This window comes from Lycorma delicatula, chromosome 2 (genome assembly GCF_047948215.1).
Source record: "Lycorma delicatula isolate Av1 chromosome 2, ASM4794821v1, whole genome shotgun sequence".
Taxonomy (NCBI): Eukaryota; Metazoa; Arthropoda; class Insecta; order Hemiptera; family Fulgoridae; genus Lycorma; species Lycorma delicatula.
The window spans coordinates 52,241,394-52,268,469 of NC_134456.1; the positions used below are offsets into that span (position 1 = coordinate 52,241,394).

The 27,076-nt window shown below is 31.8% G+C and overlaps 1 protein-coding gene across 2 annotated transcripts; it reads left to right on the top strand.

The window, feature by feature from the left end:
• The first annotated feature begins 126 nt into the window (after positions 1-126).
• Positions 127-27,023, top strand: mRpS18B (mitochondrial ribosomal protein S18B). 2 transcript variants are annotated; one of them, XM_075355299.1, is made up of 5 exons: positions 127-283; positions 6,914-7,070; positions 16,106-16,203; positions 19,632-19,762; positions 26,885-27,023. In XM_075355299.1, the coding sequence occupies exons 1-5, from the start codon at positions 197-199 to the stop codon at positions 27,021-27,023; spliced, it is 612 nt and encodes a 203-aa protein (XP_075211414.1). In that variant the 5' UTR covers positions 127-196. The 2 variants fall into 2 exon arrangements, with proteins under 2 accessions (XP_075211414.1, XP_075211415.1); XM_075355300.1 differs by having other exon boundaries at positions 170-232.
• Positions 27,024-27,076: the final 53 nt, after the last annotated feature.

Genomic DNA, 27,076 nt, shown 5'->3' on the forward strand with positions numbered 1-27,076 from the left:
TATTTTTTGATGAAACTAAACGGCAATGTTCATAATTTTTAAAGATCTTCATATTCAGAGATGGTAATTATTGGTATTGTAAATTATAATTTATATTTTTTTTTCGTTTTTTACATTTGTGAGTGATGAAAACCTGAACTATTGTAACGTATAGGCGTAAGTAAAGATTACGAAAGATCTCAGCTGATCGGTCAACATGTCGTTGGCTCGTACGTTACGGAGGTTGTCTTTGGTGCGTGCTATTTATCTTAACAATTTTGTTTGCAGTAGAACTAATGTAATTGTAAGTAACATTCTTGTAATAAATTATGTGCTGAAATTTAAGTAATGTATTAGGTGAATATTTTCTATTTTGTTTGTTAATCGCATACAATTTGCAGCCTAATAGAATTTGTTTTGGTAATGAAAAAACATTTGTAACTGAAATAAAATGTTATGAATCGTGTGTAGTTGCCTTGATGTTGGGGTTAGGTCAGGCTAATGTATAATTTGAACAGCTTTGAAAATGTAATTTGATATTATATTATTCAAAATTCATTTTCCCAAACGTCTGGTATTGCAATTTTGTTTTGTAATATGCATAGTATTTTTATTCAGCTAATTTGTTACCTACATTAGCAGATGGAGAAGATCCAATCTGCTACGTTTTGGTCCATGAAAAACTTAAAAATTTTATAATAATAGTTTTGAGTTTAGTTTGCATGTGGTCGAGTAACACGTTTGATGTTCATTGTCTTTGTCTATAACTAAACTTATCATAACAAACTGCTCATGTTCTTGCAGTTCCAAAATTCACAAAACACTTAGAAAAAAATCGCTAATTTTTTTTTAATGTTGTGAACTATAGGCCAGGAGTACACATTTGAACTTAATTTAACATTAGAAGACTGGGTAACTATACAGTCACATGTAAATTAATTGGTGTGCTGTACCTACAGACATTGTTAAGTGAATTAACACATATAATCCACTCAAGCAATATACACGTTTTTAGATGTCAAACATAACATGGAAATTATGTATTTAGCACTGGAACTAACAACTGTTGATTTCCAACACATAGTTTGTTTGAGTGTAAGCCTTGAAAAATTTACACTTGTTGATTTCTCTATTACTAGAGGTTCTTCAGAATCTCATTTGTAGATGTGCCTTATTCTTCGGGATTTTTTAATGCCCTAGCCCTAATTGAACCACTTTTATTAACATATCTATTTTTACTTCCTTATATGAAAGTAAAGTAAGAATTGTGATGACAAAAGAATTTGGTTTTCAGATTTCAGCAGAAATATTAATTTGACCATCCCTGAATCCATTTTGATTAGTTTTGGCATGGCATCTATGTTTACGCCATTGCTTAAAGTTGCGTTATTTTCCAATGAATTCAAAGTTAGGGTTGGGTCTAGTTGTTTGTTACAGGCTTGGTAAATTTATTACTATGTTTCGTATTGGACTTGTCATATTTGTATCTTTTTGAGACCTGGCGCCGGCCAGAATGTCTGCTTCTGTCATCATAATAGTGACTGCGTGTTCATTTCTTGCATATTTATTGCTCCCTTCACACACCCTTTTTTCTTTCTTTCCCATACTAATACATGCACACATCTCTTGTTTTTTACACGCACACTCTCCTGTCCACTGCCTAGGTTTGCTTCCCCCTACTTCTCACCATGCCACACATTTTGGCATTTTAGTCCTGACTTTCACGTTGTGCGGTTCCGCAACCCTGATCCTCCAGCCTTGGATGGATAGCTTGCAATTGTCTCTCTTGTATAATGTTTAAATATTTTCATCACATTCATACTCTCATAAACTTTGTGGTATTTCTCCGTCGAAATATTCTCTAGTTCTACTCGTCAGTGTTTCGTCCGATCTCTATGTTTTGTTTTGTTTCTTTGTTATGTTAATCTTCAAATTCTGTATATTACGTCTATGTTGAAAGTGCTTCAATTACTACAAACTGCCAATTCTATCGACGCAGAATCTTCTGCAGCTGCTGATTACATTTACATCGATGCAGAATCTCCAAACTCGTTGCTACATATCTGAGACGCCACGTCCTGCTCAACCTCTAAACTACGTTTCACCCCTGTATTCCTGATACACCATTGCAGCCTACGCCCAGGATTACTGTTTGTATTCATATGTACTTGCTTTCATGTGTTTATTCATATGTACTTGCTTTCACGTGTTCATCTCTTGCTAATATTTGTGTGTGATACAGGCAAGTGCAAATTATTCATATTAAACGTTTATGTTATCATTGTTCATGTGTAGCCCATTTTATGGGTTATTAAATGCAAACTATCGTTCTTATCAAATCTACTTTTAATTTAAACGCTACTTCAGAATTATAAAACTTATGTGCGATGTATTTCATATATTATTATTGATAACTATTACTATATTTCGTGTTGTTCATCAAAAGTTTGTGTTCAAACGTCAGTTACTCAGAGTAAATTACCTTTACCTTTGTTTATTGCAATTAACTCTATCATTTAATCAAATTTAACTTGTTAATCGCCGAGATTAATTCTTATCTATTCATGCACTGAATTCATATTACTTCTCTTAAATTAATTTAAAGAAAATTGCTCCTGATGTGAAGTTACGTTTTTGGACTTCTTTGTAATTTTATATTTTCAAGAAAGCTTACTACTAATATGAACTCTATTTATATTATTACTTATTTTAATGTGATTATATTGTAATTAACTCTTTTTTTTTATACTGGAATTATTGTAATTTATTTTTCTAAGTTAATGACATCTGTTCATTGCTAATTTTCATTATTACAGCATATGTCAGTAATGCAACAGTTTTCCAGTTACACTTTTCTATTGATATTATGTTTTAAGTATCAAATTGAAAATAAGGTGTTTTATGTTCTCTTGTTTTCAGGCTTTGTTAAATTGTGTATTTAAAAAATGTATATTCATGTATTTTCTCATTTAATATCATTATTCATATGTTGATTCAGCTGATATTTCTTATATAGAATTAAGTTATGTTTATTTCATAATTTCTTCTAATTTTTTAAGGTTTTGATTTAACATAAGTTCATTTGTTTTCTTTCAAATTAAAGTCCAATTTCTTTTGGCAAATACGAGCTGTGTTCTTTTATTTTTGTTAACTTTACCCAACAATCTATGTGCGCACAAATGTATTTCACATAACTCAAAAACAATTAGCCATAGGATGTTGAAATTTTTTTATTTAGGACTTGTAACATCTAGTTTTGTGCACCTCCCCATTTTGTTGCAATCGCCTGTACCAAAAGTGTCCAAAAAAGCCGAAAATCCAAAAATTTGAATTTTTTCTTAACTGCAGTAATAAGCCCTCATTGAGAGCTTTTCAATGATATATCATAAGTGGTACTTTTATTGTTTCTCGAATTATAGCCAAATAAAATTTTAATTAATGAAATATTGGATCTTACAAGGGGAAGGCAAATTGGTTTGAATCAGACTTCATCTCCTTTTTTTAATTTAAATTTATTTATTTATTAATAATTATTATCCTCTGATTGTAAAAAAAATCATGATAAGTAATAATTCAATAATAACAATTAAAAAAAATTATATATATATGAAAAAATATCAGAAGTTATTAATGAAATAAAATTTTATGTACTTTTCATTTTAAAAAAAAATGTGTATGTAATTTAGTAGGCATACAAGGAAATGATCTGGTGTCCACATCAGATTTTTATATATGTGACAGTGTTTTGAAAAATAATTTAACATGCTGATTTTGTAAAAAAACTAATTTCTTTTTGTGTGTTAAGTTGAATTTCTGTTATATGATGTAAAAATTATTTTTATGTCTAAATCATGAAATGCATGATCAGAAATTAAAAGAAAGTGACATTGCAGTTTTACTACATTTTTAAAGACGCTGAAATTTATTTTCAAATTGTCCAAATATTTGTGAAAAAGTCGCTAATTTTTTGCTAATAGTTAATGTGCTGAAGCAAAATAATAAGCATAATAGTTCATTAAATGAAGAAAAGTAATTACGCTGGGTAGTAAAGAAACTTAGTTTTTTTTTTCAAAAGGGTTTTTTAACCTACTGCAACATGCCACTACAGAGCTCTCCTATTTTAAATTTTATGATTTCTTTTTTAACTATTTGTTAATTTTAGATATGGTTATTTTAGCTCAAAGATATATATATATATATATATATTTTTTTAAATCTTACTTTTTTGTATTTCTAATTGTAAAGTACAGATTTGTAAACAAATTTTCACTAATATACTTATTGTTTTTATGATTATATTTTTATCATTTCTCACATACATAATATTATATCTACATCTTTAGTACATAAAATAGTATCTTTTAATAGCTTCGGTTCTTTTGGATATGAACATAAGTTAGTAGCATTATGACATAAACATGCAAGAAATCAGATTTAAAATGACATGCAATACTAATAACTGATGTTCATATCAAAAGTAACAAAAGCTTTGCAAATTTCATAAATAGGCCTGCAAGTCCAGAACTTTGCTGCAGCTGCTTCTAGGAGTAAAAATTACCAATTTATTTACAGGTTTCAACAATATGGAATTGTAAAATTATTTAGTGATATATAATAAACCCTAAATTAATGTGTTAAGGAAGTTTCCAAATTGAGCAAAATCAACAAATGTCTGTTTTCTGCAATAACAGGGACAAGAATCCAAACAATTTATCAAATTTTAATTATTAAATGCCATTGTTTTTACAGTTGCATTATAACATTTTTGTGTTTATTAAATGTTAAACTTGTTTTCAAAGGTTCCAGAACTTATTTTGTAGCACTTTCTTCAGTAGAGTTACCAGTAATTGTTAATGATAACTGGTATTTTGTTAAATATTTAATTTGTAATTATATACAATTACAGACTCGCCTCTGATTTTGATGAAATTTGGAATATACATTAATTAGGACATAAGTTATACATTACAATTGAAATTATTTATTGGAAACCTTTCACCTGAGTTAATCCTTTGTAAGTTACAAAGGAGGGTATTATGTAACTGATGAGGGATGTAACGTGGGTGAAAGAAATTTCCAAATGATAATTTCAATTGTGATGAAAAAGTCCTAAACGAGATATTACAAATTTCATCAAAATCAGAGGCAAATCCATAGTTGTACATAAAATTACCATATAATTTTTTCAAGTGTAGTCATATTTCACTGTGCTGTTCAGTGATATATTTTTGTGGATTGGCATATTTATCAAAATGTCTAACGGTATTGAAACCAAAACTTGAGTTTAAACTCTCCTTGGTAAATGAAATTAAATAATTGTTTTTGTAAATACAAGAGTAATGAAAAACATTACATTACATTAAACAAGAGTATGGAAAACATTTACCCACTTTTCCTATGTGATATTATTTAATTACTTTGATGTACTTTGTTGTATTTATTCTGTAACAGTCTGTTTAAGATCTTTCCTATTTCTTAAATTATGTTTCATACTTTATAATCCTTCTCCTTAAGTGTTTTTATTTATCTGTTCCTATAGGAACCAAATTCAGGATGCCTTAATATACAGTTCTGGCGACCTTGTAATTTTACCTAAATCCATTGCAAAAGTAGTAGAACTAAATTATTTGTGTTGACAGTGTTGCATAATTTAGTTCTGTCTTCCAGTCCAGCTCTTGTTCAATCAGAGAACGGTATTTTAAGGAAATAGCTTATTGAGGATGATTCATAATTCAATAAATTCAGTAAAAAGAAAAGTATTTTTTCACTGTTAAATATCAGTGTGTGCTAGTATTTTGCAAGTATTAAATTTTTATAAACTTTTAATTTTCTAAGAAATATTTGTAAAAAATATAGAGTATATCTTTATGAACACTCTAGAGCCCCAATATTAAATTTTATGTGCTCTGAAGGTAGGAATAGGCTTCAAGTGACAAGATTGACATTTAGCCACTTTAGTACTACCAGATAATTTACATGAAATATTATTAATAACAAAGAATTCTATGTAATTAGTCACTTTCTTTTTATAATTGGCGTCTAATGAATTTTTCCTTTTACAATTTCCATCAGTCATAATGTTTATTGACTCTACTTAAGTAAAAAATGCAGTCCAATTTTCATGATTATAGTATTTGGAAAAGTTGTTTAGGCCTACTCACATAAAAATAATTTATGTAATATTAATATACAAAAGTAAAATATTTTGAAAATATTATACGGACATACAAAAATGACCAAAGCCTATAGATCTTTCATTACAAATAATAATTCTGGGATGTTTCTTATTTTTAAGGCATTTATTTTAAATTATGCTTTAAAAATGATGTGTACTTGTGAAACGAGGACACTGGTTTTTGAACATAAAAAAAGTGGTAGATTCTTTATTATGCATATTGTAGTCTTTTTCATGGTATAAACACAACTAAGGTGCCTGAGAACAGTTTTAGGTTACCTTAAGGATACCTATTTTCAATAATGTCACGATTGTGAATTGTTTCACTGTACAATGTATTGGCTAATAAAAAAAATATGGAAAAGTGATGTAAGGAGATGATTATTTGGTGGTATATTTTTCTTTGGGCCCGATCAGCTTACCAAGTAACTGATAGCTGTTGTACTGTTCTCAGTTATTTGGTTTTACTTATGCTTTCCAATTTTCTCTGTTTATTTTTAATGTCTATTATAAAAATTTAATTTTGTCATTTATTTCAATTTCATCTATGATATTAATTCAATCTTATCAATTTTTGTTCATTTACATTTTCAATATGCTATAAAAAAACTTATACAGATTCCTGAAACCTGACACATTCATCTCTTGTGGCTTTTTTGTATATTATTTATTATGATCCAAAATGTATTTTAATAACGAGAATGATTATAAAAAAGGCTTTTTAAGAAGCGTCTAATTAACCCAGTATTTTTGTTCCAGCCTGTCTTACCAAACCGCAGCATTACTTTGGCATCATCTCAGTTACTATGTTCTAAGGAAGCAACAACAGATGATCCGAATAAAATACGTGATGCATCAAAAGATAGAACACAAGTAATACCTGTTGAAACTAGCATTAGATATCTTGAAAGTTCAGGTAACTTATTTTTATTTATTTGTTCTTATGTTTTAACTTTTGTTGTTACACAATTTATGCTCCAGTATCTAGTACTTGGAGACTTGAAAATCTGGAATATCATATAAATCTGTAGATCAGTTTCTTGCTGCTATGAATTATCATGAATTAGTGTAGATAAAAGACTTATTTGCAGACATCAGAGTCTGAATTGATTTCAGTTTTTCTTCTCTTTGCCACAGGATTTGTATAATTGTGATTGTTAGTAATCAAAAGCACATCACATTATTGAAAGCAGCACTTTAAATCAAGCCTTTGTGCATTCTTTCATTCCTTCCTGTTCAGTTTTCTTTCTAATTATGGTTTAAAACTTTGAAATATGTAATGGTCTTGTTTAGAAATGTTAAGATGTAATTTTTTTTAGGTAGAAGAGATTTAGAAAATGCACTTCATAGGTGCAAAAATTATGAACAGACTGGTTTGACAATAAGAATTGGGGAAAAAACATTTAATTTTAGGAAATCATTCCCAGAATCTAGATAACTTGTGTACTCCATTATTAATATAGGCTGTTCAGATGTATTTGGCTGTATATCTTTTCTTGGAGTATTTCAAGACGCATAGCGATAGAATCATTGTAATAAGGATAAAATCAAAACCTAAACCGACAACGATTGTTAACGTCTATATGCATACAAGCGCCCATGATGATGATGAGGTAGAGTGTGTATACGAAGAGATTGATGAAGCAATTAAACATGTAAAAGGAGATGAAAATTTAATAATAGTTGGAAATTGGAATGCAAGCATTGGAAAAGGCAAGGAAGGAAATATAGTAGGTGAATACGGGCTGGGCAAAAGGAATGAAAGAGGGGAACGACTTATAGAGTTTTGCACGAAGTATAATTTAGTAATTGCCAACACCCAATTTAAAAATCATAATAGAAGAATATACACTTGGAAAAAGCCAGGCGATACTGCAAGGTATCAGATAGATTATATCATGGTTAAGCAAAGATTTAGAAATCAACTCGTTGACTGCAAAACTTATCCTGGAGCAGACATTGATAGCGACCATAATTTGGTGATAATGAAATGTAGATTGGGGTTTAAAAACCTGAAGAAAAGGTGTCAGATGAATCGGTGGAATTTAGAGAAGCTTGAGGAAAAGGAGGTAAAGAAGATTTTTGTGGAGAACATCGCAAGAGGTCTGAGTAAAAAAGATAAGGTAGAAAATGTAGAAGAAGAATGGGAGAATGTTAAAAAGGAAATTCTTAAATCAGCAGAAACAAACTTAGGCGGAATAAAGAGAACTGGTAGAAAACCTTGGGTTTCAGACGATATATTGCAGCTGATGGATGAACGTAGAAAATATAAGAATGCTAGTGATGAAGAACGTAAAAGGAACTATCGGCAATTAAGAAATGCTATAAACAGGAAGTGCAAACTGGCGAAAGAAGAGTCGATTAAAGAAAAGTGTCTGAATTTAAGAGAGCATTAAAAGATTTAAATGGCAGAAAGGCTCCTGGAATAGACGGAATACCTGTAGAATTACTGCGCAGTGCAGGTGAGGAAGCGATTGATAGATTATACAAACTGGTGTGTAATATTTATGAAAAAGGGGAATTTCCATCAGACTTCAAAAAAAGTGTTATAGTCATGATACCAAAGAAAGCAGGGGCAGATAAATGTGAAGAATACAGAACAATTAGTTTAACTAGTCATGCATCAAAAATCTTAACTAGAATTCTATACAGAAGAATTGAGAGGAGAGTGGAAGAAGTGTTAGGAGAAGACCAATTTGATTTAAGGAAAAGTATAGGGACAAGGGAAGCAATTTTAGGCCTCAGATTAATAGTAGGGTTCAAATACAGAGATAGAAGAACAATTGCTAACATGAACAGGAACCAAACAGCAACAGTAACAATTGAAGAACATAAGAAAGAAGCCGTAATAAGAAAGGGAGTCCGACAAGGATGTTCCCTATTTCCGTTACTTTTTAATCTTTACATGGAACTAGCAGTTAATGATGTTAAAGAACAATTTAGATTCGGAGTAACAGTACAAGGTGAAAAGATAAAGATGCTACGATTTGCTGATGATATAGTAATTCTAGCCGAGAGTAAAAAGGATTTAGAAGAAACAATGAACGGCGTAGATGAAGTCCTATGCAAGAAGTATCGCATGAAAATAAACAAGAATAAAACAAAAGTAATGAAATGTAGTAGCAATAACAAAGATGGACCACTGAATGTGAAAATAGGAGGAGAAAAGATTATGGAGGTAGAAGAATTTTGTTATTTGGGAAGTAGAATTACTAAAGATGGACGAAGCAGGAGCGATATAAAATGCCGAATAGCACAAGCTAAACGAGCCTTCAGTAAGAGATATAATTTGTTTACATCAAAAATTAATTTAAATGTCAGGAAAAGATTTTTTAAAATGTATGTTTGGAGTGTCGCTTTATATGGAGGTGAAACTTGGACAATCGGAGTATCTGAGAAGAAAAGATTAGAATTTTTTGAAATGTGGTGCTATAGGAGAATGTTAAAAATCAGATGGGTGGATAAAGTGACAAATGAAGAGGTATTGCGGCAAATAGATGAAGAAAGAAGCATTTGGAAAAATATAGTTAAAAGAAGAGACAGACTTATTGGCCACATACTAAGGCATCCTGGAATAGTCGCTTTAATATTGGAAGGACAGGTAGAAGGAAAAAATTGTGTAGGCAGGCCACGTTTGGAATATGTAAAACAAATTGTTAGGGATGTAGGATGTAGAGGGTATACTGAAATGAAACGACTAGCACTAGATAGGGAATCTTGGAGAGCTGCATCAAACCAGTCAAATGACACGACAAAAAAAAAATCTTTTCTTGGAAACATTTTAGCGTTGGATAAAAACACTAAGTTTCATCAAACAGTTTATTTGGTGAAAATGTGTTTGAAACAACGTTTCAATATCTAAAAAGACTGACCAGATCCATCAATCCGTTTTCGAGCTAACAGATGCAAAATATAAAAATCAAAGTACAAAAAAAATTATGAAAAAAAATTAAATAAATAAATTCAATTTTATTAACAGCAGAATTAGAAAATAAATAATCGCAAATTTTTATGAATATTCTTACATAGAACTACAATGCAAATAAACGTGGTTAATTTCCCTGGCGATTATTACAAATGTTCATCACAGAGAAAATACTTTTAAACGGAATCTCCTGGGAAAGAATATATGTCACAAAGTAAACAAAAGAAAAAATATCGGAATCAAAGTAAAGAAAAGATTATTCCTATATATAATCGTTATCCAAATTGTTGTAAATCGCCAAACAGTATAGTATATATGTCACAAAATAAGGAAAGTACCAAAATCAAAGTAAAAAAAACATTAATTATAAGTAAATCTCATTCCGTAAATTTTCCGATGCAGGTGTTCATCACAGAGAAAATACTTTTATGCAATGTCGAAATAATGCATGTTTGAGGGTGAAATATTTTATAGTCATATCTCTCTATTAATTAATCATTATCCAAATTGTTCTAAATCGGTAAATCAACGATCAAAACAATTAACAATTATAAATCAAAATGGATAAAAGTCTTACCTCTGGTGGACAACTTCCTTCAGAAGAGCTATATAAAGATTAACTAAACAAAAATTACAATTATTTTATAAATATTAGTTTCTATATATTACACATTTTGTTTATTGCTAGGTCAAGGCCGAGCAAAATAGTGGTTTGCTCACTGTTGCCAAAGGTTTAAACAAATTAAGAAACCACTGCAATTCGAAACGAAATCACTCGCAAAAAAAATTTCGAAAATATGACATACCTCTCACTGTGAGCAATGCATATGAGCGATCATAGCTTATAACCTTTGAGATCGTTTTCGGAGGCGGTCTAAGAGCTCCAGATTCGGGACGCTATAACCTAAGGGGCCTGGATCAGCACAGGCTGCGGCGCGAGTGCGCGGCTGCCTTGCAGGGGTTGGAATGGCACATGTAACACAGAGAGGAGGTGAAATTGATGGCTGAACAATTCGACCGGGCCATCAAAACTGGCTACGATAGGGTCCTACGGCGGCCTCGGCCAATGGACGGACCTTTAAGTAGCCAGTCCGCTGATCGGGGAGTGTCTGGAGCCATCATGACCGCTGCTTCCGGGGAGCCGTCTGTTAAACGCAGGCGGATACCCGGGAAAACGTGGTGGTCCTCTGACCTTAGCTAGCTACGCGCAAGAGCTAGGTCCGGTAGGAGAAGATACCAGCGACGCCCCCTAACAGGGATTATCGTTGATGACGTGCGCGCTGAGCGTCTGCGGATCTACCGGCGCGCCCGTAATGAGTTTGTTCATGCCATCAAGGAAGCCAGATTGAAGTTATGCCAAGACTCCACGCGCGAGTTGCAGCGCGCAAAGTCATGTTACCGGCCAAAGCCATTGCACGTGCTATCCAGTGTTCGATGCGGGTTTGGTGGTCATGACTCACACTTTAACATCTGTGGCGACTTACCAGATGTTCTTGGATACTCTGTTTTCAGATGCTCCGTAGGGTGCAGCAGAGGTCGGCGTTAGGGCGGGGGTTACGTCTCCCCTGTCGTACGGACTGTGGATCCCGTAGGTATAGACTGAGTGGTTTCTCGAATGGTATTGAAAAAGGCATCGGGGATTGAGGAACTTGACCCGGATATATTCTACCATCTGCAACCTGTCATAAGAGAGCCACTTGGCAGGCTGTTCACGGGGTGCCTTAGCTGGGGTTACTTCCCGACTTGTTGGAAAGTGGCTTTGGTGAGGATGCTCATAAAACCAGAAAAGGATCCCACTGACGTCGGCAATTATCGTCCCATCAGCCTCTTGTCGGTAATCGGCAAGTTGCTTGAAAGGCTGGTTGTGGAACGGCTCTGGGAAAGGATTGTGGTGGACTGTTTTCTAAATCCAGGCCAGTATGCCTTCACGAAAGGGGTTGGCACTGAGGATTGTATCTTAAATGCTGTTGCCGAGGTGGAAAGCGCCGACTGTAAATATGTTTTGGCAATTTTTATAGACGTAGAGGCAGCATTTCCTTCCTTGTGTTGGAGTTATGCCTTCTATGAGTGGGAACGCCGCAATGTTCCCGTAGCTCTGCAGGCCGTAGTACGTGACTATTTGCCTAATCGTACGGCTCTGTTTAAAGATGCGTACCTAGCTGTGGAAAAATCCGTTACCAGGGGAAGCCCCCGCAGGGTTCCGTTCTCGGTCCCCTTCTGTGGAACCTGGTGTTTGAAGGGTTTCTGGGATTGACATTCCCAGAAGGGGTCACGGCCTAGGCTTTCGCCGATAGTTCGACTTTTAGTTCGTGTTAATTCACGACCGCAGCTGGAAGATCGAGCGCAAGCGTCCTTGTCGACCGCGGAGGGCTAGATGGAAATTAAAAATTCATAGATTTCTGTACCCAAGACGAAGTTTATGCTTCTCAAGGGTGCAGACAAATTATCGTATATTCCAAACCACCACATTAAATATAAAGGCTGTGTAATCAGCCGAGTGAGAGTTTATAAGTACGCAGGTGTTTAGTTTGATGAAAAGTTGCTGTTTAGCAACTACATTAGGCAAATAGCGGCGGACGCCGTCTCAGTCATGCACAAACTTAGGAGGATTGCTCGGAAAGACTTGTCGGGCCTCAAATGTACATAGTGTACCGAGATTTCTTCGAAAGCATGACCTCTTACGCGGCGCCCGTTTGGGCGCATAGTTAGGATATGAATGGAGTACTTCTTCAAAATTTAAGGAGTGCCCAGCGCAGAGCCTTAATTGTATGCACTGGTGATTTTAAAACAACCTCCTACGAGGCTACCACCGTATTGGGAGAGGCTCTCCCAATCGATTTAGTGTTGAAAGTTTGGGCAACTACGCGGAGAGGCCGGGAGGCCGAGGTATTTGGGTTGCGGTTTCGGGCCTGGCCAGTTCCGGAACGGAACAGTAATCACAATGCACTGGATCTAAATTTCGTTCAGTTGCCCATCTCCCGCCTGCGGAAGAGACTGCGGAGCCTCGCAATAGAGGCATGGCAGCTGGACAACATGACTAAGGGAAGATCCCTGTACAAGTTTATAAGGGATCTGGAGGGATAGTATGCCTCAAGTTTGTTTTTAAGGGCAACAGGTGCCCAGGTGCTCATCAACCATCTTAATTTGAACCCAAAATCTGTTTCAGTTCCGCCTGGCAGCTGATGAGCTGTGTGTCTGTGGGGTGGGGTCCAGTCAAATGAACACCTGATGTTTGACTGCCCCATTTTAGACATTTATTGTACTGCATACAGTAACAGGTTATCTAATATCTCTTGTTGCCATGGTACCCCAGCCAATGGTTAATTTCACAATTAGAGCTCAACATTGGTTTCAAAGCTTTATATAACCAGCCAGACTTTATCTTTATGAAGGGATTTTAAGACACTTCCCATTTGGAATTGCCCAACTAAATCCTTTGTGTGATCTTTGAAGTGGCATCATACATTGTCACACTTTGCGTGATGATTTGTATAATTCAGCATAGTTTGTTTTAGATTGTCCAAAGCTTATTAGATACATGAGTCCATCTGCAGTTTGAATAGTTGCGTGGTCTTTACATTCATGAACTTGATCTGTGTCTCATCTCCAGCCACAATAAATGTCAGGGCTTGGGCCATTCTTTTAAGATTTATGCATAACAGTCAGTTGGTTTGATCTGTCCTTTGCACAGAACTTAAAAAAGCCCAGACTGACTGTCATGATCTCATAAAGTTGTTCTTGAAATTTGTAGTAGCTCACTTAAAAATGTTGAGCTTTTAATAACATTTGCTATCTGATTTGTTCAGCTTTTTAAAGAGTTCACGGTAACAATTGAGTATTGCCCTTCAATTCACATTTATGTAACTCTTCAAATTGCTAGCAGTGAATTTCATAACATTAGTTTAAGCTCAATTTGGTCATCAGTGGATCTCAAAGACACTGTGCCTTTTTGAAAGGTTAAATGTTTTGTTGACCACTGCTTCACAAGTTGTAAACAGTTTGGAAGGCAGTTAAGTATATAACAAGATTATAGATTGCTAACAGCTAACTGTACAAGCACTTGCCTGCTATGAAAACCAATATATTTCCAAAATCACATTTTGCATGTACGAGTTGTGTTCAAAAAGTAACGAGAATTTTGAAATTTCACAGGTTGTATTATTAGTCAGATCCTCAGGATTTTTTCGTTGTTTTATTGGTAAACATGTCTGAAAAGTATCTGTACATTTTTAGCCATATTGGATGTTTGGTCTGTTGTTAGCTATCAAAAGGATAACGTGTTTTGGTATGATCAGTGATTCTTTATTTGTATAAATAATGGATCACAGAATTTGTATTAAATGTTGCTATAAGAATGGAATAAAGTGTAGCAATGTTTTAAAAATGTTAAATATTACTTTTGGTGAATCTGCTATGAGTAAAGAAAGGATTTCCGAGTGGTATAAGCGTTTTCAATAAGGTCTTGAAGACATTGAAGATGACGAGCGTCCCAGACACCCCAGCATATCAACAACCGATGAAAACTTGGAAAAAGTGAAAGAAATGATTATGAATGATCGCCAAATCACAATCAGAGAAGTTACTGATCATGTTGGATATAAATTGGCGCATGCCATGAAATTTTTTCGGATGTTTTGGGTATGAAATGTGTGACAGCAAAATTTTTTCCACAATTGTTGAATGTTGAACAAAAATAATGACAAATGGAAGTTGCTCAGCAGTCGCTAAATGAAGTCAACAATGATGCAGAACTACTGAAACATACCATAACAGGTGATGAAACATCGGTTTATGGATATGATGTCGAAACTTAGGCTAAATTGTCACAGTCGAGGCATTCTGGATCACCAAGATTGAAAAAAGCTTGACAAGTATGGTCAAATGTGGAAGATTATGCTCACCGTGTTCTTTGATTTTAACAGCATAGTGCATCATGAGTTAGTTGCCATAAGGTGAAATGATCAATAAGTAGAATTACCTACCAGTTCAGCGCCATTTATGTGAAGCAATCTGAAAAAAAAACACCTGGACTTGTGGCAAAACAATTCTTGGCTTTTCCACCACGATAATGTGCCTGCTCACACTTCATTCCTTGGTCATCAATTTTTAGCCAAAAACAATACTGTATTTATACCCCAGCCGTCATATTCACCAGATCATCATGTGACTTTTTTCTATTCCCAAAAATAAAGAGACTGTAAAGGGCTGTTGTTTTACAAGCATAGATTAGATTAAAAGCGAACAGCTGAAAGAGCTAAACACTATTCCAAAGATTGATTTCCAGAAGTGTTTCAGGGATTGGAAAAAGCGCTGGCATAAGTGTATAATATCTAATGGGGACTACTTTGAAGGGGATAACATTAATGTAGATGAATAAATAAAATTCTTTACAAAAAAATAAAACAAAAATTGCTGTTACTTTTTGAACACACCTTGATATGGTTCTTAGCTATTACTATATATATAATATATATATAATAATATAATATATATAGTTACTATTATACCTATTTTAGTTCCTGTGTATCTAATATAAAGTAAATAACTTCAAAGATGATAAAATAAATAGTTGGATCACTCTTCTTGGAGAGAATGTACTTTTGCTGCATACTTGCTGTATTGTCTATCTTATAACATGATTTTTAAAATGCATATGAAATATTAAAATCTGTTTGGGCTTTAATATAAAAATTAAAAGGTTTTCATGCATCTTTCCTGTTATGTAATCTATTTGTTAGGTTAAAAAGACAATTTTTCTCAAAATGATTTTTCTTAATCTTTAAATTTGTAAGATTTTTCTTATAAATCTATTTTTCTTATTTACACAAATTTTAGTATTATTATCCACGTAATCTAAACATCTAACTTCAATGTCCCCATAGAACTTCTTTTTATGGAAAATATTTTGGGCTATTTATGTATTTAATATTAAATTCTTATATAATTTTACCCAAAGAAAATTGCATAGCCTTGTCAAGAATAAATAGTTGTATGTCTTTTTATTGCTACTTTCTTCTTGATTTCAGCTTACAAAACTACTTATGGTAATGATCCTGTGTGGAAACATTATCGAAGGAATTTTAAAGGGCAATTACCACCTAGAAAAACAAGAAAAACTTGTATTGTAAGTAATTAACATTATGAATGTTCGAAGATTTTTTAATACACAGAAATTATCTAATAGGGTATGAGATTTTTTAATAGATTGCCCATTTTCTTTCATATGATTAGGATCTATAAATGTTAAATTGATGTAATAATTAAATCTAGAAGCTGAAATTACTTGACATAATAATTCTGAACTGTAAAGTTTTACTCTGGAGTTAAACTCAAATACTTGGCTAGAAAACAGGCTAAAAAACCTTTTTACACAGTAATTGGGTAAGCAGTAGTAGTCTTCTGATAGTTTGCCTCCAGTTTTTTCAGATGTATTAGTATGTGGTTTTTATAGCAAACTTACTTGTTTGGAAAGTGGTATCTAAAATTGCTTGTCAACTTGAGGTCGTTTATGTTACATTATACATGTTCACAACTAAGATAAGAAATACACAGCAGAAATACTGCCATTATAGGATATTGCAATTGTAAATAATTTGCAGTCCTATTGTGATAATAGTAGTGAGTTGTGTTGGGAAATTAATTGCATTATAGTACTCTTAGCAGTCGAAAGTGAATACTAAGATTAAAACAATAACAATCGTAAAGTATGTTGTAGATAAGAGTACATGTAGACTACAGTAACCATAAGAAATTCAAATAAAATTGTTAAAACTATTTGTTTATTTTAAAATTAGGTAAAGAGCATTTATTTAAATAGCAGGTTCATTAAAGTAAATAGTTCTGGATGTAGTTGATGGATGTAAATAGCATTTAGTGGTTAATGATAGCAGTCAAAACCATTTTGAATAAATGTAGAAAATATTAAATAATTAAACAGATTTTTTTCATTTATAAATTATTAAATTAATACGAATTTAATTTTACAGGTAGCAAATATTGAAGTTGAAAAATACATTTTTTTTAAGAGATAATATTATACTTGACATGTATAAAAAAAAGTTGCCAAACATTTCAAGGTTCTGTTCTGCTCAGTTAAATGAGAATTATCAAGATTTCTAACTACTCCAGAAAGATCTCTTAGCATCCTAAGAGGTCTTTCTCAAGTATTTAGAATAGATAACAAACATGTCAATAAAGTAATCATATTTATAAGATGTGTTTATCAGTACTTTCATTCTGTAATAAGTCTATATTAGACAGTGTTTTTGCTATTAAAACCCTTGCACAGGCATATATAGACACTATTCTAAATCTTATGCTTATAAATGACCAAATTACACAATAGAGTAGTTTTAAATACACAAACATTTTCTTGTCTAGCAATTTCATTAAATAATACTTCAATTAATTTACATTATATATCCTCTTTTGCTCCATAGTAGATTCACAAGAATTTAAAAATTTGCTGTATCTCATAAACTACCTACCTGCACTGCTGCAAAATCACTATAAATTGTAATTGATTTAAAAGTAATTCTAATGGAATTTTCAACCAAAATTTGTTAATATAATAAAACATTGAAAATTCTGAAACACCAGAGTAAAACACAGTCTGTTCATTAAAAACAATTCTTTGTTATGTTATTAATTACTAATTTACAACAATAAGTTTGGGAAAAATCAGTTGGTCTTCAGGATCGATATCCAACTGGATTTCAACCACTTGAAATATAGGTATGTCAGTTAATTGGCCTACATCTGTTTATGTGAAGCACACATCTGTATAAAACATTTTAATAATTTAAAATATGTTTCAGATTTGATAGATATAGTTTAAATTACTAAAAGTATTTATTTCATGGCATGCCATCTATGTATGGATTATTACCTTATTTAAGAATGAAATTTGTTTAAACTTATGCAGTACCTATTGTTGATATCCACTACATTACATTAAATTAACTGTGCTGTAATATATATCACAATATTTGAATGCCTGTGATAATAAATTATTATCATAATACTTTTATAGCTATAAATAAGTTTTTATAAAAATTAGATGTGTAATACAACCACTCCAAAAAGTTTAAATTATAATATTTAAAACAAAATTATTTTTTTGGTAAAAAAAATCTAGGTTAGCCTACTTCATATATCTTTTCACTTTTTTTTCTTCAAAATGTATTAATTCATTGTAAAAACATGAATGAATGTTTCAAAGTATATTGCTTACATCATTTTAGACTGTTATAATAATTTTTGCCATCTAAATGAAAATTTATTGTCACATCTAATGATTCATCATAAGTTATAGTTGTTTAAATCTAAAATAATAATTTATATGAAAAAAATCTTGTATCTCAACATACAAATCTTGTTAAAAAAAATTTAAGAAAGTTTAGTTGATCTATTTGGCAGTAACAATCAAAACTGTTCACTCTTACTTTTTGTATATACTAAAAATAAACTTATATAAACATAATGAAATTATTTTTTTTTTCAAAATTTTTAGATATAAACTACAGAAGCCTTTTTTTTGTCAATTTCTAAATTTGTTGAACTGGTTGGCAAACCTGCAGTATGATGTATAATTTTAGTACATAAGCTGTTAACAAATGGATAGAGTGAATTTTGTTTGCTAACAAAAAAATCTTATTATATTATTTAGCCCACTGGACTGGTCTAGTGGATTACTCATCACAAATCGGTTGTTTTAACAGCTGATTTTCAAAGACAACGGTAAATGTTCTGATGTTCAAATCTCGCTAAACGTTTGTTGGTTTAACACAGATTTGAATTCTAGACAGTGATATCAGTGTACTTTGACAGTTGGAGTTCAATTAACCATACACCTCTGGAATGGTCAGCCTGAGTCTATACAAGACTACACCTCAATTACATGTCATACTTATCATCCTCATCTCATTTAGTCATGGGAGGGTTGCTTATTGTTCATTAGTTGAACAGATTGCAACATACATATTATGAAAGTAATAAATGTTATCCAAAGATAGAATATGCTTCTAAAGACACAGACTTCATATAAAACAGCATGCTACTATTAATAATATAACCGGTTAAGAGTCAGTTAACTAACAAAACATAATTTAAGCTATTGTGTTATTGACAAATGGAATTTCTTCTTTTTTTCATCATGTTGTTTATTTGTAATTATGAATATTTAGTTAAATATTACTGTAATTACATCTTACAAGAATACAAAAGCCACTTCTGACTATAAACAATCTTACAACATCAAATATCAGGTGATTATAACTCTAACAAATTTTTTTCTATTTAAATCCCTGAGTTTTTTTTTTAGATGTGTTAATCAACTTCTAACATTCCTAAGGTTATTACAATTTTTATTATTCATAATCCTTATTTTTTACATGCAAATCAATAATTTATAACCATTTAATTTATTTTCTGGTAACTTTTATAAACACTTGAAGTAAAATGGCATTTATGTAATTTAAAGTGAGTGTTTTTTTATGTTTTGGTGAAACACATGTGTTAATAGCTAAATAAATTTATGAATTTTTATTCTAGAGAGGTGGTGTCATATCAACCGGCAGTCCGTGTCCTGTATGTCGTGATGAATACCTAGTATTAGACGAAAAGAATATTCAGCTGTTAAAACAGTTTATATCACCTTTCACTGATCAAGTGCTTGATGCATTGTGAGTAAACATTATTTCTGGTGTATTAATGTATTAAGTATTTAATATCAGATCAACAAAAAAAAATTTGGATCTTTTTTGTTATAAATTTGGCTGATTTACTGCTTGTTTGTACCTTGCATCTTATTAGACATTCAAATGGTTTTTTTTTTTTCCTCTTTTGAGTAGTCTAGAAACTACTATTTTTGCAAGTGAAGGTTATTTATTAATGTTAAACACATGGATTCTGGGGTTTTTCTTATAAGAATTACGTGGGCCAACACACAGGAATTATAGGAGTTAAGGGTTACTGTTTATGAATATATTACTCGCCTCTAAAATGAAAGTAGATTTTTGGGGCTAGTTAAAATAAATTAATACTGAAAGATGGTGATGATGATGATATTTTGAAATGAACGTTTTTAAGAGTGTCTTTTCTATAAGAATTTCCCTTTGGGATTGTTATCATCTATTATCTAGACAAATGAAGCATATGTAATTAGTATATTGAATATATTATCAAGAAAGAAATATATCCTAGGTTTGCATATTTTTTCCTCTTGTTTTTTATTTACTAGACAGGATAATTTATATTTTTTTATAAATATTTTAGCCATTTTTTGTCATAATTAAAGACTATTTAAGTCAGAACAATTTGTCAAATTAATCTTGTTTGGACAAATATTTAACATAGTGGCTAGATTCTTATTATAATGAATTATCATTTAATTCAAAAGTTCAAGAAAACACTAAAATAAACTTCTATCAAAAAAATTCTAAAAAAATTAAAATTTTTAAATTTCTATCAGTTGTTAGGCTTGGAACAAACAGTTTTTCATACTGATACTCTTCGCTTTCATTTTTTAATGGAAACATTATGGTTTGACATTAATTTGGATTTGTTAGATTTCCTTCCAATGTTATATTTTACATATTTCAGCAGTTTTATTACAATTATTGGAAATTTATCTTACTACAACATTGAGTGATGAAATTTCACTTAATAAACGTCTTGCTTTTAACATCATACTGTTAGCATCTAATAAGCATACTGCTGTCCTTTTATCAGTTACTACTAGCATTTTGAATTTTATTGTATTTAAATTCCAGTTTTAAGCAAATGTAAAATTTACATGCTTCACATTTTTTATTAATACTCTTTAAATTTTATTTAATATTTTTAGTTATTGGAAAATAATGAGGAGTAATTTTTCAAATCTGTGGAAATTTGAATCGCATGTGAATCAAAGTTTCATGTGTGTGAAAATTGTTTACTTTTCATGGAAAAAAGCAGGTTATAGTTTTAAGCATTATAATTTGATGGATATATTTTCTATCCTTCTGACAACTTAAGACTACAATCAGTTGTTAAATGAGATATGTTTTTTTTAGTGGTAGGGCCTACATATTCCTGCCAATAGACAAATTAAGAATGTTTGTTTTGCGTTATAAATGTCCTATTGATGAAAATTGTATTTAGAATTATGTAATTCTATTTATAATAAGAATGTGATCACACATTCATACTGTTTTGAATGTGATCATTTATTTTGAAGAATTACTAGGTGTTATTTTTCATGCCCTCTCAAAAGTGAACCATTTTAACTTTGCAGGAAATGTTATCCTTTGGGTAATCCTGGATCCAATTTAGGGTCCAGTAAAAGTATAAGATGTAACATAGATTACTTAAATTAAACTCTTCTGAAGTAACCAAAGCATTATAAAAGTAGAATAGTTTCTGTTAATTGATTCAGGTATTAAAACAAAATGTATGAAAATGCATTTTGTTTTAATACAAAATGCATTTTTTAATGCATATACAATAATAATAATAGTAATACAATTAGTACTAGTGAAAGGAAATGAGAGAGCCAAGTTGTGATCTAGAACAATACGATATGAATTTAGGTGCATGTTGTAAACTGTGGAACAGATTTTCAAGGCAGAGTAGAATTATGGACACTACAAAACTCAACCAACAGTTTTAATCTATTGTTTGAAGGTAAATTTATTCACGAATCATGAATAGGACTAATGTTAAGTACTTATCTTTTGTTTCTGTGTAATTCCAATGCTATTATTTAAATTGTAGTTGTTCAGTTTATATTAATTATCGTTTACCATACCAAAAATGATTAATTGGTCCTGTGAAGAATTTTATACCCTAACTATATAAAAAATAATTACTGGATAATTTGGGAAACCGAGAATACCTTGTACAACTTAAACATTCAGCAATATCTATAAATTTTCAAGAAGTATCAGCCTAGAAAATGGAAGAGTTTAAGTAATAAAATACCAACAGCCAAATACATGTTTTATTAGGTAGTTCTCATAGATCACTCAACTAAACAATGTTTGCAGCAGCAGATTCCACAATATAAGATGTTGGCATTTACTGACAGATTACTACAGCAGCCGACTCTAAAATATATTCTAAATTGCTGATTAATTGTTTGAAAGAGGATGTGATTGCTTTATTCTGTGATAGAATGTAATAATTACCAGAAGTAATTTAAAAATGCAGTCTAATAATTACTTTTTAAAGTGAAAGACAGAATAATATCTTATTTTTTAAATAGGTGACCATGTGTTATGCATATGGTATGTATATGTATATTATTACAGTATTTAATAGGTAATAATAATAATAATAAAAAAACATTGATTTATCTATTGGTTAAATATAATTGTGTTTTTAAGATAAATTGTATTTTAAAATAAATGACAAGTTTTATAATTAACTGTTTTCACATTACAGTAAATAGATGTTGTAGCAAGAAAACTTGATCATATTTCATTTTCTTTTTCATATTTCAAAGCTTTTCAATTTACTCTAAAACATTTCATGTTAAGCATGTGAAAACCGTAATCATTAAACTCATTGCCACCTTTTGTAGGTCCCTTTTAGTAGGGCTGCAGTAATAAACATTTTGAATCCTGGGATTTGATAATATATTTTAAGTTGGTTTGCTATTTTCAGAATTGTAAGACTGAAAATTTTAAATGCTAAATATGTCAGTGATTAATTTTTTAATGTACTGCCAAAAAAAGTAAAAATTAAGTAGGATTAAAACTTCTTTCAAAAACTGATAAAGAGAAAATTCATCATGATGTGGTAATGTCCTTGTTGGCAGGTCCCTGGCACCACTGTTGTCTCTTCTGTCCCATGCTTTTCTTTTCGTCTCATCATAACCTTCACTACTTTTTATGTCATTTATTAACTTAGCCTCTTCCTGATTTTTTTTTCTTTCAATGAAGCCTTCAAGAACAGTGTTTATTATTCCTTTACCCCGAATTATATGCACGATCCAGTTTCCTTTCCTCCTCTTGATAGTCACCAGTATAGTTCTGTCTTCATTTGTTCTTACTACTATGATACTCTGTCCACTAATTTTATCTTCGCGGTCCTCCTCCAGACCCATATCTTGCCAAGCTCGATCTTATCTTTTTCCCCAGTGTCCATGTTTCACTACCATATAAAAGTATACTCCAAACATAGCATTTCATTAATCTCTTCCTCAGGTTCAGATCCATGCCATTGCAGAGTAGGTTTTTCTTTCTGAAAAAAGCTTTCTTTGTCATTGCGATTTTCATCTTAATCTTTTCTTTACCCTCCAGTCTTCAGTTAGTAGTGTCCCGAGATATCTGTATCTTTTTACTTCTTCAGTTTTTCTTTCTGTTGTTACAACATCCATATCTTCCCTCTCATTTACCTTCATAACTTTTGTTTTCCTCATATTCCTTATCCTTACTTACAATGCTTTTATCATTCCTTGTAATGTCTGAGTGAGTGTCGTCAGCTTCAATCAGCAAATCGGATACAATTTGTATTTCTTCCACCTATGCTTACTCCTTTGTGGCCATCCAACATATCTTCAATATAAAGGGTGAACATTATTGGTGATAAACAGCAGCCTTGCCTCACTCTTTCAGAATCTCAAATAACTTTTCCCACTGTACTCTGTCGAATGCCTTTTCCATATCTGTAAAACAACCTCAATCCTCATCCTCTTTCAAATCATTCTCTCTCCATCAATCACTGATCGGTCCTATGGCTTCTCTTGTTCCTTTTCTGAATTCAAACTGTTCTTCCCCAGCATTTCCTCCATTTTTGTAATCAACCTTCTATTCTAACTCAGGATTATTTTTTCAGCATGTGATATTAAGCTGATGTATGTTCTTCACATTTTTTGGTTCCAACCTTTTTAGGTATCTGTATCATTATCATTAAGTAGTATCAGTATCATTAAACGGCATTTGTGTGTGTGTGCGCGCGTGCGTGCGTCCCCCTTAGCTTAGCACCAGAATGTACCGATCACTAGCGGAAAATCTCGATTCGTTAGTACATGTCTCGTGGTGGTCAGGTGTACACTTTTTACATTATTATATATTGATAAACCGTATATATATCGACGTTTTTGGAAAATTTAGTACTTTTTAACCGAATCCGAACATTTGGATGAAAATCGCAAATATCTCGAAAACGGTCGGTCCTAGCGCTCTGAAAAATTATCGACCCCCTGGACGATAATTCCATCCCCCCTCAGTGGTACCCGTCAGATGATAATATTTTCAAGTGCCCACGGGGAGGGGCTGCGGTGGGGTGCCACCGTAATATCTTGGCAACCGCTCGTCCGATTTTAACGACTCAAACGGCGTATGTATCAGCAGGTCAAGCGCTAACTGTTCAACGCATAGGGTGCACTCTTGATCGACTGGATCTTGGTTATCCGAAAATTAAACCGCTAAGCCATATGCTTTGATTGCACTCGCCCACCGTAAAACGTACCGATTCGATGTTTTGCTAAATACACTCATACCTGTGCGCTAGCGCAGCTGTAAAGTATAAACTTATGAAGACTAAAAAGTAGAAAATTATTTTAAAAAAACTTTTTAAAAACCATTCATATTAAATGCACTAAAAAGTAGAAAAAAAGTTTTTTACCTATTTTTTATTTATGCGATTGCTTTTTTTCATATAATAATAAATTATAACCAAAAAGTAGGCACTGATATGTACCGATCACTAGCGGAAAATTCCGATTCGTTAGTATCAATTTCTCAATTTTCATCATTTAATAAAGAATATTTTTACAAAAGAGGTAAAGAAAAGAAAACAGTTTTTTTTTTTATTGAATTTTTCTTAGGTTTTACCTTTACCAGTTTTGGACACCTAATAATCCCATTCTGAGACACCGCCCGTCAGGGCAACCCACCCAAAGGGCCTAGCTGCGAAAGCGTGCTATAGGCACACCTTGCATCTAGTAATTAAATTTAAAAAAATTAAAAAGATTTGTATTTTTTATTTTTTTGCTCCTACCACCTAAGTCACCTCTAAGAAATTTTTTTTTTCTATGTTTATCGTGTTAAATGGAATAAACTGAAATGAATACAACTAATAAAAAGTTCCATAAGATTTCTTTTTTTTTTCTTTGGGGAGGATGAATTATGATGAAATCTTATTGTAATATTATTATTAAAAGTTTAATTTAACTAAAATAAGTTTTGAAAAATTAAAAAGGATCAATATCTTTATACTATGATCGGCTGGCTTCCCCACCCACAAGGTTACCCAAAATATTTTTTTTTATCATTTACCTCACTACTGCTATGCCTAGGAAGACATTAAAAAATATGCAATAAATTTAAAAATTTGTGCAATTTTTTTATAAATGGTAAAGTAAACATTCAAACATGTACTTAGCGTAGCCTTTTAATCCATACGTATTTCCAGAGTTAACTGTGCCTACAGCCTGAGTTATTTATTTTTTTTCTCCTAATGCTTTATTTTTATAAACTTTGTTATTTGCACTAATGTCAAATGATTTCTATTGTTAACTTGGTTACAGCCTGTATATTATTAAATAATTGGTCACAAGTAACCCAAGGAGGTGGGTGGTGTAATCCCTAATTATAAATAAATGTTGCACTAATAAATAGAATATTTTAGTACAGGTACGCTTACTGGTATTCAGTAAGAATACCAGTATTCTTACTGGCCTATATATAATTTTATTTTATGCTCAGCATAAAATAAAATTATATATAGGCCTGCTAAACCTTCTTACTAATTAGAAAATGTAGCCAAAATAACAACCTCCCTCCTGGGGGCTAAATACCACATTATAATAACAAAACAGCATCCATATATTTTTTCTTTCTTTATTTTGTTGTATTTTCCTGTTTTTTACTTCCTCAGAAGTAGTGGACATTATTGTCCACAAGATATAATATTTATCAGTCTTACAGTTTTGCACTGGTTCCCACCTGTAAGCTACTTCGTTTTCATCAGTGAAGGAACTGTCATTATCACCCGTCTCTAATATTATATTATCATTACCACTAATTTTCCCTGAATTATCAGTGTCTGATTCAGGATCAGTGAGGTACAGAATTATTTCATCCCGATTTAGCCATTTAACAACACAAAGCACTAACTAAATGCGGAATAAATAAACATAACCAAAATGCTTCTCTTGGTTAGCAAGGTGAATACGATTCCAAGAAAGTAACAAAAAACAGCCTCTGAATGTCTTATCATTTGTAAATAGAAAAAAGTACATTAAATTCATAATAGTTTGTTCCTAGTATTAAAAAAATAAATATTCATATATGGGCGTTGTAAATAAGATGTCAACATACCGTTACATACATCACCATGCGGACATTTGGGCACCAACGTACTGGAATGTTCATAGGGATTAAAAGGTTATTATTTAGTCGGAGTTATGTTTGCAAAAAAGAAACTATTTACCCCCACCCCTTGGAGATATTGACCTCAAATCTTTGTGTGTCTACAAAATTGGTTTATCTAGTCAAAAGTTATTAAGCTTCAAACATGTATATAAGTGAACATTATCTCCCAGTTTTTGGGGTTCCTGGGCTATGAAAAGTAGAGAAATAAAAAACCTATACCCCAATTTTTGACTGATTACCATACTTTCCTTCTTACAGCAAAACTGTAGAGTTAGACCAGGAAAGTAATATTTATATTCTTTAGTTTATTATTTTAAAGTGAGAATTATGAAATAAATAACCAAAACACACTATATAGGGTATACATATAGAGACCCTATATGGGTATTTTTGTTTTGTTTATTATAATTATTATTGTGGTTAAAAACGTAACTTTTTTTCCAGTGACACTGGACTTTGCCAAAAGCGACAGATGGAACTTCTTATAGCTGTTGAAAGAGCTAGAGATACTGGAGCAATCACGTTTGACGTACCATTCCGTAAATACAATTATTCAGATTACGGTGTGCACTTAAAACAGTGATATATAGAGTATTTTACTTGTAAATTGGTTAGTAAGATTAGTTTTATTAAAAT

What these genes read in the sequence shown, in the direction of transcription:
- mRpS18B (XM_075355299.1), top strand. Translation starts at nt 197, where the DNA reads ATGTCGTTGGCTCGTACGTTACGGAGGTTGTCTTTGGTGCGTGCTATT. An exon ending in GCAGTAGAACTAATGTAATT is followed by an intron (nt 284 to 6,913) that starts GTAAGTAACATT and finishes TTTTTGTTCCAG; the next exon opens with CCTGTCTTACCAAACCGCAG. An exon ending in TAGATATCTTGAAAGTTCAG is followed by an intron (nt 7,071 to 16,105) that starts GTAACTTATTTT and finishes TCTTGATTTCAG; the next exon opens with CTTACAAAACTACTTATGGT.